This window comes from Typopeltis vanoorti, chromosome 10, assembly GCF_054136105.1.
Source record: "Typopeltis vanoorti isolate ZY-2024b chromosome 10, IOZ_Tvanoo_1.0, whole genome shotgun sequence".
NCBI lineage: Eukaryota > Metazoa > Arthropoda > Arachnida > Uropygi > Thelyphonidae > Typopeltis > Typopeltis vanoorti.
The window spans coordinates 107,224,904-107,242,567 of NC_143558.1; the positions used below are offsets into that span (position 1 = coordinate 107,224,904).

At 35.5% G+C, this 17,664-nt stretch overlaps 1 protein-coding gene across 1 annotated transcript in view; it reads left to right on the top strand.

Moving 5' to 3' along the window:
• BBS1 (Bardet-Biedl syndrome 1) overlaps nt 1-17,664 on the top strand; it is a 338,055-nt gene that overhangs the window by 297,814 nt on the left and 22,577 nt on the right. The window contains exons 14-15 of the mRNA XM_090399338.1: nt 9,558-9,692; nt 13,040-13,126. Coding sequence (XP_090255464.1) covers nt 9,558-9,692; nt 13,040-13,126 — 222 coding nt within the window. The remainder of the gene's footprint in view (nt 1-9,557; nt 9,693-13,039; nt 13,127-17,664) is intronic.

A 17,664-nucleotide genomic window follows, 5' to 3' on the forward strand; every position in this document is an offset into this window, starting at 1 on the left:
ACCTTTCTGGGATTTTTCCTTGCTGCCAGATATTGTTAAATAATTTTAAAAGTCATTTGATAAATAGGATGCCTGCATATTTTATAAGTTCTGTAATTATTCCATATTCTCCAGGGTATTTTCCTGATTTGCTTTGATGTATTGTTTGTTGGATTTCTTATAGTGTTATTTCTTCCACTATATAGTTAATAGTAAGCATTTTGTCAGTTTTAAATTCATTTCTATCTTGCCATAAGTTTTGGAAGAAGTCCAGCCATTTTTTTCTTTGAGTATCTCAAGTTTCACTTTTTCTTTTGCCTCCTTATTCATATTCCTAAGAATTTTGTATGTATTTGGTCTTTTCACTGTAAGATCTCCTTCCAATTTTTTATGAAGTTATCCTGATTTTTTCCATTCTTTTTTTTTAAATTTTTTTGCTATTGCTCTTTTGTATTTATTATTAATTTTTGCTTCTAGTCATTTTGTGTTTATCCATTGTTTATGTGCTTCTTTCTTATCTTTGATTATATTATTGCTTCAATGTTTTCATACCAGTTTCTTATTCTCTTTCTCCTCTTCCATTTACTTTTATTGTTCAGAGGCATTCTCTTACTTTTTAAATTATTCCGTTCTATCTCTATATCATAATTTCCTTTTATTTCCTGTAGTTTTCTACTTATTTTTTGCGAATAAAGGTAGCTGATACTTTTATCATCCAAGAATTGAACTCTAAAAGATTGCTGGAGATTTATTTTGACACTTTTGACACTGATTTAGCTAATTTTAAACCATTTTTGGGGTATTCTTAATTTTCCTTTTAAGAGATAATGATCAGATTCTATTTCTGCTTCTAAATACTCTGATGTCTAGTATCATATTAGCTGTTATATAGTCTATTATACTTTTTAGGTTTCTTGATTCCCAAGTGAATTTATTGCAATCTTTATGCTTGAAAAAAGTACTAGTAATTTTTAAGTAAATGCAGAATAATCCCAAGTCTGTATCCATTTTATTGCATGTTGTTTTACCATTTGTTCCTATATTTGTACCTAGTGGAATGTTCCCTATTCTAGCATTAAAATCTCCCATTATTAATAGATGCTCATTTGTGTTTATTTTGTCTTTTATTTTTTGTAAATCTGAATAAAAGGCATTACTATCTTCTTTCCTCTGGGGAATAGACACTGTTAATAATTAGGAAGTCATGGCTTATTTGTAATGTGTAATATTTTTTTTAATTCATTTGTGAATAAAAATCATTGCTCCTGCTTTTTCTGTTTCTTCCTTTTTGATTCCACATTAGATATACATGTAATTATCCATTTCATCTGAGCCTTTTTTTGTTTGTTTGTTTCTGTTATTACTGCTAATTTGATATTTCTTTCTATTAAGGTTTTGTCTAGATCTTGATATTTGTGATTTATACTCCTGACATTCCAAGTAGCAACATTCCAGATATTCTTTTTTTTTTTCCCCTTTCCTTTCCTTGTCCTGCTCATATCCATTAAACTGTCAGAGTCATTTCCAGAGTGTCAGTCCAGTTACTTCTTTCTTGAGACATTGGAGTAAAAAAAAAAGATTCAGCTGGGTTGGTTACTGGCCATCCGCTACCGTAGGACCTCCAAACTTACCCTAAGTCTTCCTTCTCCACAGGGTTCACCAGATGGAGGTGAGGTTAGGTGATCCTACTTGAGAGGATCATATATTGCACATCCATCTCCTTTGAACCCCTTGTGTTAATAATAATAATGATAATGAAATTCCATCATAACTGTCATATGACCCAGTGTTCTCCTTTTATCACACTTCAAGTAATCAGTCAATAAAAATTTCTCCCTGACCTCTTTTGTTGTAATAATTTCATGTTCATCATTCTCCTGTACATTTTTAAAATATAACAATTTCTGATCTTATTCACTAACATGCAATATTAATTTTTTATTTTGTGTGCAACAAAATGTCTAGTAAACTAGCTCTGAGTTTCATGATGTTTTTAGTTTCCATTACAATTGTATCATGTATAACAATCCCTCGAGGGAGTCCAAACACTCATCGAGGGAGAGTGTGCCAACCGCATCGAACGATTGAACCCCTTCCAACTACTAACCACGCTCAAACTTGCTTACTGTTTTGCGTGAGCCATTAGTAGCAGAGGCTCTACCAATCGACCAGTGATATTAATCTTCAATAATATTAATGATTTGTCCATTTTACAACCTCTGTGTATGTGAATAAATCATAAGCAATTACTTCTTAAATGAGTAGTGTAAAAAAAAATGGCCAGGATCCTAGTATTTGGGATCTCAGTATTGTTAGCCCTAGCTTTTGTGGAGGGTATAAACAGGAAAGGATGGCCAAGACAAGAGTGGATAGATGATGTGAAGGAGTGGTGGGGAAAGAGTTCGGATGTTTTGAGTAACCTGGCAATGGAGAGAGAGAGAAATGGCAAAGAATGGTGAAAAGTGCGTTAGACCCATGAGCACTAACTGATATATATATATATATATATATATATATATATATATATATGTTTCTGTTCTCAAACTCTTTCATTTTTTCTTGAATAATGTTTATGTATTTTAGTCTACAGTTCACATCTTAGAGCTGCTCAGTATTTATTTGCTTTAAAACTTTCTTACATGTTCTTCTTTTCAATATGAAATTCAATTTTATCCTACTCAAGACTAAATGGTGATCACTTCGAATTTCAAATCCTCTGTCCACTCTAGTGTCCTGCACCAGTGAGAGAACATCACTATCAATAATAACGTATTCAATGAGACTTTTCTTATTCCTTGCATTAGTAATGTGTTAGTAATAACCAATCCATGTCTTGAGTAGAAATCCAACAGGTATTTGCCATTATTATTAGTTTTGCTCTTTTCTCCAAATTTTCACAAAATATTTTTGTATGTCTCACAATCATTTCCTACTCTGCTATTTAGATCTCCAACAAGGACCAACTTTTCCTTTTTCACTATGTCAGTTCCTTTCTCTACCGCTTCAAAAAGTTACTCCACTTCTACCTTAGCAGAACCTTCTGTGCGACCATAGGCACAAATAGGTCTCATTGTTTAATTCTCTATTCTGATATTTGGCCACATCACTCTACTTGATATTGCTTGCCATTCAAGATTTGCCTCATATTTAGTGTTGAATATTATGACTACTCCTTCTTTTCCTTGATTGTCATCATTGCCTGAATATAACATTTTGTATTTATTGCTCAGAAAGATCTCACCAGTTTTTGTCTTTTTTGTTTCAGTCACTCCTATTATGTCGATTTGGTACTTATCTAGTTCCTCAGCTAGCTCCATTTCTTTGCTATTCAGACTTCTTATGTTGATAGGACCAATCTTTAACTCTGGTGATATTGAGTTTGGGTGTGCTTCAGGATTTGTTCCAGTAGTTGACTTTTCGCTCCCCGTTGTTTTTCCTTTGCAAAAACAATGGGGGGGGGGGGGGCCTTGTTTAACTGGGTGATGTCCCAGCTGGCAAGAAATTTCATGTTGTACCATAATTTTATATTGTAGTTTAAGCCAGTAAGAATACAGTTTGGTTGGCTAAATCTTAATTTGCCAGCCGATCGTAGTTTGTTCAGTATCCGGGTAGATACCTAACAGGGTGCACCATGAGAGGGTTAGGATTTGGACATTAGATCAGAAGCCCTGGTTGGTTCTCTGCAATCCTTTAAAGGCTCTGTGGAGGTCTCCTCTCAGTTATACAGCTTTGACCTTTAAGTTCTCCAACTTCATCAATGCATACTATTATACAGATGGCTCACAGAGGGAAGTTTTAGAGGCCACCTTCCCAGACCACTAGCTTGCTTCATACACAGTGTGCCTGTGAAGTAATGAGACAGCAATTATTATATAAAAACAAAGAACTATATTTGGAATTGTCAATTACACAGATTAAAAAAATCGTCCTCCATCACCACACAACATTTACATCTGTCGTATGTTTGTTTAAAGGCACGATGTAAGTCCTGAATGACAACCTCCTTCTGTGTCTGGGTCACACCAAGTTGGATGTTCTCAATGTCACTGACGTGCTCCCCTTTCAAGGCACACTTCATCTTTGGGAAGAGGAAAAAGTTTGAGGGAGCCAAATAATTTTTTGAATGGGGAGGGGGTCAATCAGATCAATTATCTTTTGAGTTGGATTTGCAATCTTTGCCACATGGACTTCCTATCTACTAACACTCAAGGTCCCTACCCTCATCAGTTTCTTCTAGCATAATCTCACCAATATAATTCAACATTGGATATCTAATCACGCCGAAGTGAATAGCTTTAGATTTACTGACATTAATCTGACGCCATTTACCCATGCCCACAATTCCAGCCTATTCAAATCATTCTGCAAGTACTGCATATCAGCATCATTCCTGATTACCCTATCCATCTTTGCATCATCAGTAAATAGCTGTATGTCACTAGTCAAATCCTTCCCAACATCATTAATGTACAGATTAAATAACAGTGAATCAAGCACTGATCCTCGTGGTACAAAATACCTTAGTCGTGTAGATGCACATCCACCATATACCACTTTTTGATATCTGTCAGTCAGCCATCCTCTTATCCATGCTAATATTCTATAACCCAAACTCATATTCTCCAATTTATGCAACAGTCTATCATACTGTATTCTGTCAAAAGCCTTAGCAAAATCCAAAAGTATCATGGTGTATCCATTCCCCTTGTCCTAGTTCAGTGGTCACATTGTTATAGAATGTGAACACGTTGCTAAAACATGACCGTCCCTTAAGAAATCCATGTTGTCCATTGCAAAGTAGAGATTTACTGTCAACCTGTGCAGTGAATCTGTTAGCTAACCACTCGGCCAACAAGCACTGCTGACCGAGTGGTTAGTATATTTGCTCTGCAGCCAAAAGGCTGCGGATTCAAATCCTGCCATGTGCATGGATGTTTGTGATTGTCTCTGGCAATATTAGTGGTGGTGGGTGGTAGATGACGTTGGTGTAATTGTGGTTAATTGGTGGGGACAGAACTGTAGAGTAGGTGCCCTTCCTCGATCAGTCTTTGGACTACCTGGATGCGTCACATAATAATAATTCCACTCATGGTAGGTTAGCAGATCTTTAATGACCTCTTAATACTGGGGATTTGGTTATTATTTTGCCAGCCTGGTTGGCCAGGTGGTTAGTGTATCTGCTCTCCAGCCAAAAGACTGTGGGTTTGAATCCCACCATGGGCATGGATATTTGTGATTGTTGGTGGAAATGCTAGTGGTGGGCGGCTGATGGCGTTGGTGTAGTTGTATTTGGTGGAGACAGAGTTGTAGAGTAGGTGTCCTCCCTCGATGAGTCTTTGGACTCCCTGTAGGTGTCATGCAATAATAATAATAACCCATTTCTGAATGTGAGCTCTAACCAGTTTTTCCAAAATCTTCACCACCATTCCTAAGATCCTAGTTGGTCGGTAGTTGGATGTATTGGTCTCTACTCCACCCTTGTGCAATGGAATTACTATACATTATTTCCATTCCTGTGTAATCTTCCCTGTTTTGAGACATATTAAGCAGACTGGAGATGTCAATATCAAAGGAATAGTCAGTTTAGCTGAATACTCTTTTAGCACATGTACTGATATCCCATCATTTCTTTTTGCTGAATTCTATTCAGTTTGTGCAACAGCTCTAATACCTCGTCTTCATCCAGTGAAGAGGTAGCAGTGAGCTCAGTGTCGCATACACCAGGTTGATAGCTTTTAACAAAATGGACACTCATTATTGAACAACCTCTTCTGCATCTGTAACCCTAACACCATCTGCAATTCTGTGACAAACACTCTGTTGTCAGTCATTTTCTTCAGATTTAGGAAATGATTAAGAGATTTCCACTCCAAATGATATATCAACAAAGTCAGCTTCTCTTTGAATGATCTGATTGGAATTTATCATCGTTGCAATGTGTTTATCTTTTCCATGGAGTTCCAATTTTAGGCAATTTAATTTTTTTATGATATCTGTAAGGAAACCATCCATTAATCAAAAAGATCACTTATCTGCTCATAATTCTGTCCTTTGAAACTGCGAAATTCTTTTATCTCTTCAATCAAACTCACAAATCTTGAAGGTACTTCTCCTTTGTTTAGCCAGCGAACTTCAGAATAAAGAATAAGATTTTTTTAGTTACATCATTGATACTCTCAACGAAAGTCTGAAAGAAGCGGTGCTGTGGAGGAGAGGCTCTAATGGAGTGTATTATTTTTAGAACTGTTTTAAGCCGGCCTGGTTGGCCGAGTGGTTAGTGTATCTGCTCTCCAGCCTAAAGGCTGTGGGTTCGAATCCCACCGTGGGCATGGGTGTTTGTAATCGTCTGTTAAAATAATAGTGGTGGTGCTGAGCAGTAGATGCCATTGGTGTAGTTTCGGTTCATTGTAGGTGGTGGGTTGAGTGGTGAAGACAGAGAGTTGTAGAGTAGGTGCCCTTCCTGGATGAATCTTTGGACTTCCTGGAGGTGTCATGTAATAATAATAATGTGACCGAAGGAGAGAACTTTACCGTACAATGCTTCTTGATGAATAATGCAATGGTGTGACGTAAAGATCGGAAATGATTTGTCCTCCCTGCAAAGAGCAATAAATCCTTTGAAAGTACCCACCATTGCTGGGGCTTCATCAGTAGTTATCGATGCCAACTTGCTTAGAGGGAAATCTGTTGTTTCGATAAATTGTTTAAATGTATGGTAAATTTCCATTCCTATTGTTTGACCATTGATGGGCAATAATTTTAACAGCTCCTCCCTAACAGAAAAGTCCTCAAATACCATTCTTACTAAAACAGCCAATTCCACTGTATCTGATACATTCGTTGACTCATCAAATTGCAGGGATAAGTATTCACTTTTTGCTAAATAATTTTTCAGTTGGGCTTACATGTCAAGGGAAATTGAGGTCGTTGCCTTGCGATTGTTTTATTTCAAAGCTGCAGGTCTGATATTGCTGTCATAATTTCTTGTTTGCTTTTAAAGCCCTCAAATAAAGAATCTGCTCCTGCAAAAAATGCCTATTTTATCAATTCACCATCCTGATATGGTTTTTTCCTTTTTGCTATTGAGTAATTTTATAAGAAGCAGTGGTGGCATTTTATGCATTACTATTGGTCTAATAAAAACTAACTGTTGAGATGTTTTGACTTTAGTTCACATACTTTTTTCTTTCTCAGTTCAGAATTAACAGGATAGTTGTGGTCAAACGAGGAGTGATTAGTCTTGAAATGCTGCTCCACATTATGTTCTTCATAACTGCAACATAATTGCCACATACCAAACACACACATTTGTCTTTTATTTTAACAATGCAGTAGGCTTCTTCCCATTCAGATTGAGAATTATATATATATATATATATATATATATATATATTTTACTGTCCACATTCATTTTAGGGGGAGGACAACAACTGTTTAAAACCCAAGAACTGCTCACAAAGATGCACTCAAACTCACTGATACTGACTTTTAGCTGAAGGGTAAAATTTGAAGAGAAAGACTTACCTACTCTACAACTTAACACTGGAATTGGCAACTTTTTATGCAGGATCTTCCCACACTGATTTCCTGCAATAAAATCAATAGAATAATAGAAGATTATGTTCTGTTTCCAGATACAAGTGGCTGAGTGGGCACCTCTGAATATGTTGGCAGGTGTCAAGGTGCCCGCAGGCATAGGGTTGGTAACTCCTGAATTAGAGACTGTTGACTTTGCATCATTTGCCTCAGTGTACCATAATGTAGAAAGCACACTTCCTTTTTAAAGTGTATATTGCTATGCATTATGGGAAAGGGATTACTATGTAGAACACTTTTGACCTTTATTGAAGTCTCATTAGTGGGAAGTAATTTACCTAGGAAGATTCTAGGTTAAATCAAGGCTCAGAGCATAAATTTTCCAGATACAAGTAGTAAAATAGTATATTTCCTATGTTATTAAAATCAGAGAAAAGTTTTTTCCCTTGGTTATAAACTATTGATATTTCACAAGAAATTATGTTCTTGTGTAATTCTTTGCCTAACATTAAGCAAATAAAGTTTGCACTTGAAGAATCTTCATGACTAACCTCTATATGGAATCTTCATTCCGACCTCAAATCAGTTGCCTCGGTATCCCATAATGCAAAGTTCATTCCATTTGGACACGTATTTCTATGCATTAAAGAAAGGGTCACTGTCCACACTGAATATAAGTGTCCAAAAGGAAGTTTGCATCATGGGATATCCAGGCAATTGATGTGAAGTGAACAGCCTGTATATACAAGTGGACCAGCCATGAAGCTACTTCATGTGCAGACTTTGTTTGTTTACACTTGAGAAAAGGATTAAACAAGAATATAATTATAAAGTATATTATACAGTTCAACCAATCTCTGATCCAATAATATGGTGATGCACCAGTATACTACTTGTTTATGGAAACTATATGACTTGCATTGATTTAACTTTAGTATTTTCCCGGTTTAGCTCTCAACTGATGAGCGGTCAAAATTAGTCTGGGTAGCAACATTTCCCATAATGCATAGTAATATACATGTCTGAAAGGAAGTGTGCTTTGCATTATGGGATATTGAGCAATTGATGCTCAATATCTCATAATGAGATACAGACTATTGACCAATAAATAGTCTGCATTTGCAAGTAAACTGGTCATGAAAATCTTTCACACAAACTTTGTTTGCTTACCCTTGGGTAAAGGATGAAACAAAAATATAAATTTTTGTCAGATTAATTAGATATCTCACCCTCCATTTTCATACATCAGTGATTATAAATAATTACATTCTTAATCTAACACAGAAAATCAGGAGATCCATATGTTCACTTTGTCCTGAAGTATGAAGAGTTCCATTCACCTATCGTATAATGGGTATAAGTTTTTTTACATATATACAATTTTATTTATTTATTCATATGGAGTTTCCTCCCTTTTTCTCCCCCGTCCTTACTGGGGTGAGTTGAGCCACTCATGGGGAGTTAAGTATTTATGACTGTAGATCCGTGTGTGTTCACAGGGCCGGTTTGCCTGATTGCGGGATGAAAAACCCCAGATAAACTGGGGAGAAAAATCCTACTGTCCATGCCCAAGACCTGCTAACTTGGCTACTCCTCACATCGGCGATGGGAATCGAACCTAGGACAATCCTTCCCCAGGCATATGGTTGCGAAGCACATAGCCACTAGACTAACCGGGCAGATGCATATATACAATCACCAAAAAGGATAAAATTTAATACTGTGAGTAGAATTAAGTATTAGATAATCTGAAAAACCTTCTCTAGAGGCCACACACAGTAGTTTTTCAAGCTGCTTTGGCCATGCAGCAAGCAGGATGATAGTCTCACACTAAACGGGCGATAAAACTTATCTGACATCTAAAGATGTTCACCAGTATCCATTGTTTCACTGAAATTTAATTTTGCAAAATATAACTGAAATTTTTCAGTAATTTTTAATTATTTTCTGATCAGTTATATTGTATCAGTGAAATATGTGTATTTTAGATGAAAAAATTATGTCTCAGAATGATTCTTTCGATTTGAATGTTAATATTTCAGGTTCAAGGATTGGGACCAATGTTTCATCTTCGCCTTGATTTACAAAATACTTCAACTGAGAGAGCATCTCTGAATTTGTTTCTCACATTCTACTGTGATACCCGTATCTATAAAATTGAAAAGACATATATTCCTGTAGGTAGCTTCTTTTATTATTTATGAAGAAATGCCATTTCATTAGTTAAAATTTTATTTTATTTCAATACATTAATCATTCTAGAAAGAAAGAAAAAAACATAATACCTCTTGATTGCGATAATTAGTGACATGAAAACAGTACAATCAATATTTTTGTTCCAGTTTAAATGGTCTTATGAAAATAATATACAAAGAGATCAATTTTCATTGACTACCATCCAACATTACAGTGCTTAACTTAAACAAAAATTAAAAAATATGTGCACAACGAACAACACATACCCAGTAGATGCTTTCTGTAAGTAAGAAAGAAATGCTTATGTTTCCATAAATTGCAAAATTCAGCATAAGAATTTTTAATGGAAAATATTCCTTCCACTGCTTTCAGTAATGAATAATCTCAAAACTGTTTGCATTCATTGGGAGTAAAATGCTACAGCTTTATGAAACACTTTCAGAACAAGTTTTCAGTAAGCATCTAAAGAACTTATGAGGTGTGATCAAAAAGTACAGTGAATGTTACAATTCCAGAAAGTTTATTAACAAATATATATTAAGCTCATTCAAGGTAGTCTCCTTGGCTTGCCACACACTCATCCCAACTTTACAGCCACATTTTGAAACAGTTCTGGAAATCATCTTTCTTTACTTCTCTTAGGTATGGTGTCATGGCCACTTCACTTTCTCGTATTGATACAAAACTCATTCCCTTCATCATTGATTTCAACTTTGGAAAGAGCAAAGACGTGGTACTAAATTAGACATGTGTAGGCACACAGTAATTTTTTGTCCAACAAGAACTGTCCAAGAAGAGATAGGTATGGAGCATTGTGATGATGCAATATGAAACAATTTGTCCACTTTTGTGGTCTTGTTCGACACACATTATTCTGCAAATGTTCCTGTACTCTTTTATAATATTCATGTTATAAATCTGAAATAAAATGCATGAAATGCTGGCTTTATACATTTCATGTCAAAAACATAAAATGTGGAAAGGCGGCTGAAATAGATGATATTCAACCAGAAATGTTCAAATATGGAGATATAAAGTTTTGCAGTGGCTACACTGCATAATTCACAGGACCTGGTCAGAAAGTCAAATACCAGATGATGATTGGAGTAGAACTCTCATAGTTCCCATCTATAAAAATAAGGAAATAAAGCTGAATGTGAGAAAATTATAGAAGAATTTCTCTACTAGGTATTCTAGGTAAGATTGCAAGCATCCTTGAAAAGAGGCTAAGAAAAACTGTGGAAAATAGAAACTTGGAGAACAAGCTAGATTCAGGCCAAAGAGGCTGTCAGGATCAAATTTTCACTTAATGACAAATAGTTGAGAAATCATTAGAATATAACAGGGATCTGTATTTAAGTTTTGTAGCTCTGGAAAAGGCATAGAAACAGTTCCCAAGGAAAAGCTTTTCAAAACACTACAGTTATATAAGGTAAATGGAACATTACCTAATACATAGTCTATATTGAAGGGAATGCAAGAAAATGATTTGATATAAAATCAGAGATAAAACAAGGCATGCACATTGTATCCACTCTTATTCATTAAAGTGGCATTAATTCTGATAATAAAATTAGAGATATCAAACTTTACTCTTTGCTTAAAACAGATGATGTACTCCTAAATACATTTAGTGCAAGTCTCCAGGATTTTCTAAATTGAATAAAAGCTTTCACAAATCTGGCATGAAAACGGACAGGAATATAGAAAATTTCAGCTATTTTCTGAATGTAGAGCCTATAGTGCAAGTAAAACATTTCATTTAATTAGGCATAGTTTTTATTGCAAAAATATGAAGTTAAATCTGGAAATAGACAACAGAATAAGAAGAGCCGGCATGATTGGGAGCCAGCTGAAAAAAAATTATTTGAAATAAGAGAGAAATTATCCAGAACGCAAAATTAGCAGTATATAAGACAGTGTTCAAACCAATTTTAAGTTATGGATCTGAGAGTTGGGTTAGAAATAAAGAACTTAATCAAATATTAGCGTCCATAGATATTATTAGTACCCCCAAGACCTCATGGAGTCAAAGACTCATCTGGGAAGTATATGAGAGTTGTTAGAAAAATTAGGGGCCTGAACAGATAGCATCAGTGGCAGAATCATTTAAAAATGATGACATTAAGTAGGAACTTGACACTGTTTGCATTCAAGAATGCATGATGAGTCTCAGTAGATTGCAGTGTGGTGTCTGCTCTTCAAAGCACGACACCCAGACCAGTGCCTGGGTTCCATCATTATGGCAAGTAAGGACTAGCAGACCATGCTTTAGATACCTGTTCACAAAGTATTAAGCGAAAGAAAACTAAAGTGCTGCATGTAATATGTAAAAGATTGGAGAGATGTGTTTCACTGTTGCTGACTCTTAAAATGATCTGTTACAGTTTTAAATTGTTCCTACTACTAATAATAACAGATTGTTAGTGATTTTGTACCCTGACAAACTGTTTGTTCTCTGAATATGCTGGTTAGAAAACCAGAAAAATAAGTATCTTAATTCTTCTGGTGTTTTGAATGATATATATCAAGCTTTAAATTAATGACTGTCTTAATATGCTAACTTGATTTGGCTTACAGAACTCCCTGTTGTGTTCTATTCAGAGATATTCAGCTGAGTTCCCACTTTGCCAGTCTTAACTTATCAGGTATCCAAAAACATAATGTTAATTAATATTAATGTTTTGGCAAAATTAATATTTCAAGAAAGATTGTAGATGGTGCTTATGTCTTGATGCAGTTTGAAAGTACACTTGCCACTAAATCTACTGATAACCTAACAAGCCAAAAAAGGGTGGTTATCATCAGTGGCTCTAACAATCACTTAAGAGACTTCCAAGTATCCTAGGATTTCATAATCATAACTCCAGGATAAGGTGGTTAGCCCCATGCATATAAGTATTCTTTGTCTGTAAATTTTGTGTGTGTGTGTTTTACTGGCTAGTTTGTCTGGTTGCAGAATGAAAAATTCATTGGTTTTCCCAGGAGGAAAAACACCGCCACCTTTGTATGAAACCACCTAACTCACCTTCAGTTGAAAAACCCTGATAAAGGTTCTTCACATCCTAGATGAGATTCGAACCCAGGTCTTTCCAACCAAAGAGACTAATCTGTACTGACAATAATTCTGAAATAATTCAGCCAAATTGTGACTTCAACTATCTTGAAAATTTCAGTGCTTCAAATGTTAGGTTGAGGCATATAGCTTTAAATGGTTTTCAATGAATTGTAACTTCTAACTAGTAAATTATAGTAACTTCAGTTTGTTTAAGAAATTGACTGTTATTATATAGATATTTCATTCTGAGACTCACTGTTGTATTTTCAGATACCATTCTTAACTCCAGGCCTTCTCTACTCATTTAATACTCAAGTGGAATGTATTAGTGAACTTAACATATCAGATGTCATAAAGGTAAACTTTATTGTTATAATATCATATACAGATAATAGAGACCTAATAAAAGTGTGTATCAGCATGGAAGACAAAACTTTATTTGTTTAGTGAATTTAATTGATTTAATATACACTCTTAAATCAGAAAAGCATGGTGAATGGGGAGATAAAGCAACATTTAAAAAAAAAAGAATAACTAATTCAGTTTAAATTATCAAGGTATCCTTTACTATACCATAGTAAAGGATACCTTGTGTATCATATAACATAAAAGGAACAGCCATCATGATGAAAACAACCATAATAACAAAAAAAAAAAAAAAAAAAGGGCCCACTAACGGAGATGGAAAAATTGCTTATGAAATTGATGGAAGACCAGATCCAGAAACATGTTCCTTTGAGCCTTATGACAATACAGGCTAAAGCAAGAAGTTTATTTCAGGAGCATAAGGGGAAATATGCTCTAGGAACATAATTGTTTGCTGCAAGCAATGGTTGGTTTGCAAGTTTTAAAAATTGTGCTGGCTTTCAAATGATAAACTGTAAAATATATTTGGTGTGTTCAGTGTTTAAAAATTGTCCAACTGTGTATGGTGTAAAATGTACATATAATTTACGCAATGTTTATAATTTTTTTTTTTACTATTTAATATTTCTGCGTTGCATTAAATGTTTATTTCTTGCGTGTGTGTTTTGCATGAATGTCAATTATGAAAAGTTGGGGAAAAGGGTGGGGGGGGCGATTCAACTTATGTAAGGAGTTGCTGAACAGTCTACTTATATACTACAAGGCGTGTCTGTATATTATTTTTAATGAATTAGGGTGATCTCTTAATTATCCATCATCATCATCAAATTCCTGCCATGTACCCTCAATGGGTGTACAGGATATGACAGTACTATATGAAAAAATTATATCATTACTAACTTCCTATCTACAATTTTCCTCCAAATCAGTCTGTTACTTGTCAAGACTCCAACATTATCAGATCTTATATTTCTATCATCTAAGGCACTTTGTACCGTATCAATCCACCTATATCTTGGTCTTCCTCTGGGTCGTTTTCCTGCTAACCCGGCAGAGAACACTTGTATTGCTAATCTTTCCTCTCCCATTCTATTTAAGTGACCATACCACCTGAGATTAGCTCTGCTAACACATTCCTGGATGCTGACAATGTCAAGTTCTTTCCTAATATCCTCATTTTTAATATGATATTGCCATTGATGCCATCTGTTCACGCCTCTAATCTTTCTCAGGACTCTCATATCTGCAGTCTCTAGTCTTTGGTCAAGTGTTTTACTTCTGACCCAGCTCTCAGATCCATAAGTTAAAATTGGTTTGAACACAGTCTTGTATACAGCTAATTTAGTGTTCCGACTAATTTCTTTCTTATTCCATATGAATTTATTCAATTGACTTCCCACGATACCAGCTTTGCTGCTTCTGTTGTCTATTTCTATATTTAGTTTACCATCTTCAGTAAAAATTATGCCTAAGTAGCTGAAATGTTTTACTTGTTCTACAGGTTCTCCATTCACAACACAGTTGACATTTTCAATGATTCTGCCTATTTTCATTGTCTTTGTCTTTTTATTGCTGACCTTCATACCATATCTATTACAACAGCTATTCAATTTAGTCAGAGAATCTTGCAGACTTGTAGCGGATTTATTTAGAAGTATAACATCATCCGCATAAAGCAAAGAGCTAACATTAACATCTCCAATTTTGATATCATTTTTAATACCACTTTCCTTCATAATGTGATCCATATAGATAATGAATAACAGAGGGGATAATGTACATCCTTGTCTCACACCAGATTTAACATTAAACCATCTTACTGTACTTCGTTCAATTCTAACTGCTGACTTACAACTCAAATAAAGACTAAGTATTGCTTGATATAATGCCCCATTGACACCATATAACTGCAGCGTATTGAATAGCTTCTCTCTTGGCACCTTGTCATATGCCTTTTCCAAATCGACAAAACTTAAATACAGATCTTTGTTATATTCCCATGCTTTCTCGACTATTTGTCGTAAAGTGAAGATCTGATCCTGACAGCCTCTATTTGGCCTGAATCCAGCTTGTTCTTCACCAAGCTTTTCTTCCACAATTCTTCTCAACCTTTTCTCAAGTATACTTGCATAGATCTTGCCAAGAACACTCAGTAGGGAAATACCTCTGTAATTCTCACATTCAGTTTTATTTCCCTTTTTATATATGGGTACTATGAGAGCTCTACTCCAATCATCGGGAATTCGTCCCTCTGTCCAGGCTTTCTGAACTATGCAGTGCAGCCACTGTAAGACTCTTATACCACCATACTTCAGCATTTCTGGTCGAATATCATCTACTCCAGCTGCCTTTCCACATTTCAAGCCTTTGATGGCTTTTTTCTACTTCAAGTATGGATATGTATTCCTGACTGCATGCCTGTCAGTGTTTTTTACCACTGTGCTGTCATCACTGCTTGTTTCATTTAGCAGTTTTTCAAAGTAATTACTCCATACTTCAAGGATATCTTTTTCTCCTGTTTTCATATCACCTTTATCATCTATAACTCCTTTTACAGCACTCTTTCCTCCATTCCTAAGCTTCTTCAACAACCTCCAGAATGTTTTGCCACCTTCTTGATATTTATTTTCTATATTCTTACCAAAGTCCTCCCATGACTTTTGTTTAGCTAGTTTTACACACTGTTTAGCTTTCTTACATTTGTCTCTGTATTCTGTAAGAGTAAAAGCTGACTTATTTGCCAGGAACTTTTGATATGCTTTCTTCTTTTCCTTCACTGCCTCTTTAACTTCCTGTGTCCACCAGGTTGTTCTGATTTTTTTATCCTTGCACACAACCTCACCACATGCCTCTCTGGCAGAATCAATCAACGATTTCTTCAGAGTTTGCCACTGAATCTCCAAGGTTTGATTCCTGTTCTAAAACTCTTTCATTTTCTTTTCAATAATCTTTCTGTATTTTAGTCTACAGTTCACATCTGAGAGCTGCTCAACTTTTATTCGCTTTAAAACTTTCTTACATGTTATTCTTTTCAATATGAAATTCAATTTTATCCTGCTCAAGACTAAATAGTGATCACTTCCAATTTCAAATCCTCTGTACACTCTGGTGTCCTGCACCAGGGAGAAAACATCACTATCAACAATAACATAGTCAATGAGACTTTTCTTATTCCTTGCCTCTTCTCTCCATGTGAATTTGTGCACATTTTTATGTTGGAACATGGTGTTAGTAATAACCAGTCCATGTCCTGAGCAGAAATCCAACATATATTTGCCATTATTATTAGCTTTGCTCTTTTCTCCAAATTTTCCCAAAATATTTTTGTATGTCTCATAATCATTTCCTACTCTGCTATTTAGATCCCCAACAAGGACCAACTTTGCTTTTTCATTGTGTCAGTTGCTTTTTCTAAAGCGTCAAATAATTCCTCCGCTTCTACCTTAGTAGAACCTTCTGTGGGACCATAGGCACAAATAAGTCTCATTGTCCAGTTCCCCATTCTCATATTTGCCCACATTACTCTACTTGAGACTGACTGCCATTCAAGAAGATTAGCCTCATATTTTGTGTTGAATACTATGGCTACTCCTTCTTTTCCTTGATTGTCATTGCCTGAATATAACATTTTGTATTTATTGCTCAGAAAGATCTCACCAGTTTTGGTCTTTTTTGTTTCAGTCACCCCTATTATGTTGATCTGGTACTTATCTAATTCCTCAGCTAGCTCCATTTCTTTGCCATTCAAACTTCTTACGTTGATAGTACCGATCTTTAACTCTGGTGATGTTGAGTTGGGGTTGGTTTTCAGATTTGTTCCAGTAGCTGACTTTTCGCTGTTCGCCCTGGTTCCCTGGCGAAAACAACTGGGGCCTTGTTTAACCGGGCGATGCCCCACCCGGCATGAAATGTTGTCATGTTGTACCATCATTTTTTTATTTTGGTTTAACCAATAAGAATACAATTTGGTTGGCTAAATCCCAAATTGCCAGCCCATCCTCGTTCGTTCAGTATCAAAGTGATACCCAACAGGATGCACCACGAGAAGGTGAGGATTTGACATTAGGTCAGAAGTCCTGGTCGGTTCTCCGCATTCCTTTAAAGGCTATGTGGAGGTCTCCTCTCAGTTATACAGCTTTGACCCTTAAGCACCCCTTAATTATCCATGAATGTTGGAAAATTAATTTGCTGGTCAGATTTAACTAAGGTTATGATTAACTGAATGTAGGTTACATATGGCTGCTTTAAGAATATCAGCTGAACACTAATTTACTCATATACTGGTTATTTGAAAATCAAATACTGAGACAGACTGGAGTTAGTTCAGCGTCCTTCTCAATAATAAGAAGGACGCTGACCTGCAGAGATAAAAGGGGTATCATTCCATTGTATAAGACCCTGATCAGATCTCATTTAGACTATTGTTCTCAGATTTGGTCCCCAGGATTAGAAGGGGATAAATTAACTGTGAAAAGGGTTACAGAGGCGGATAACAAAGATGGTTTCGGGATTGTACAATGTTAATTATG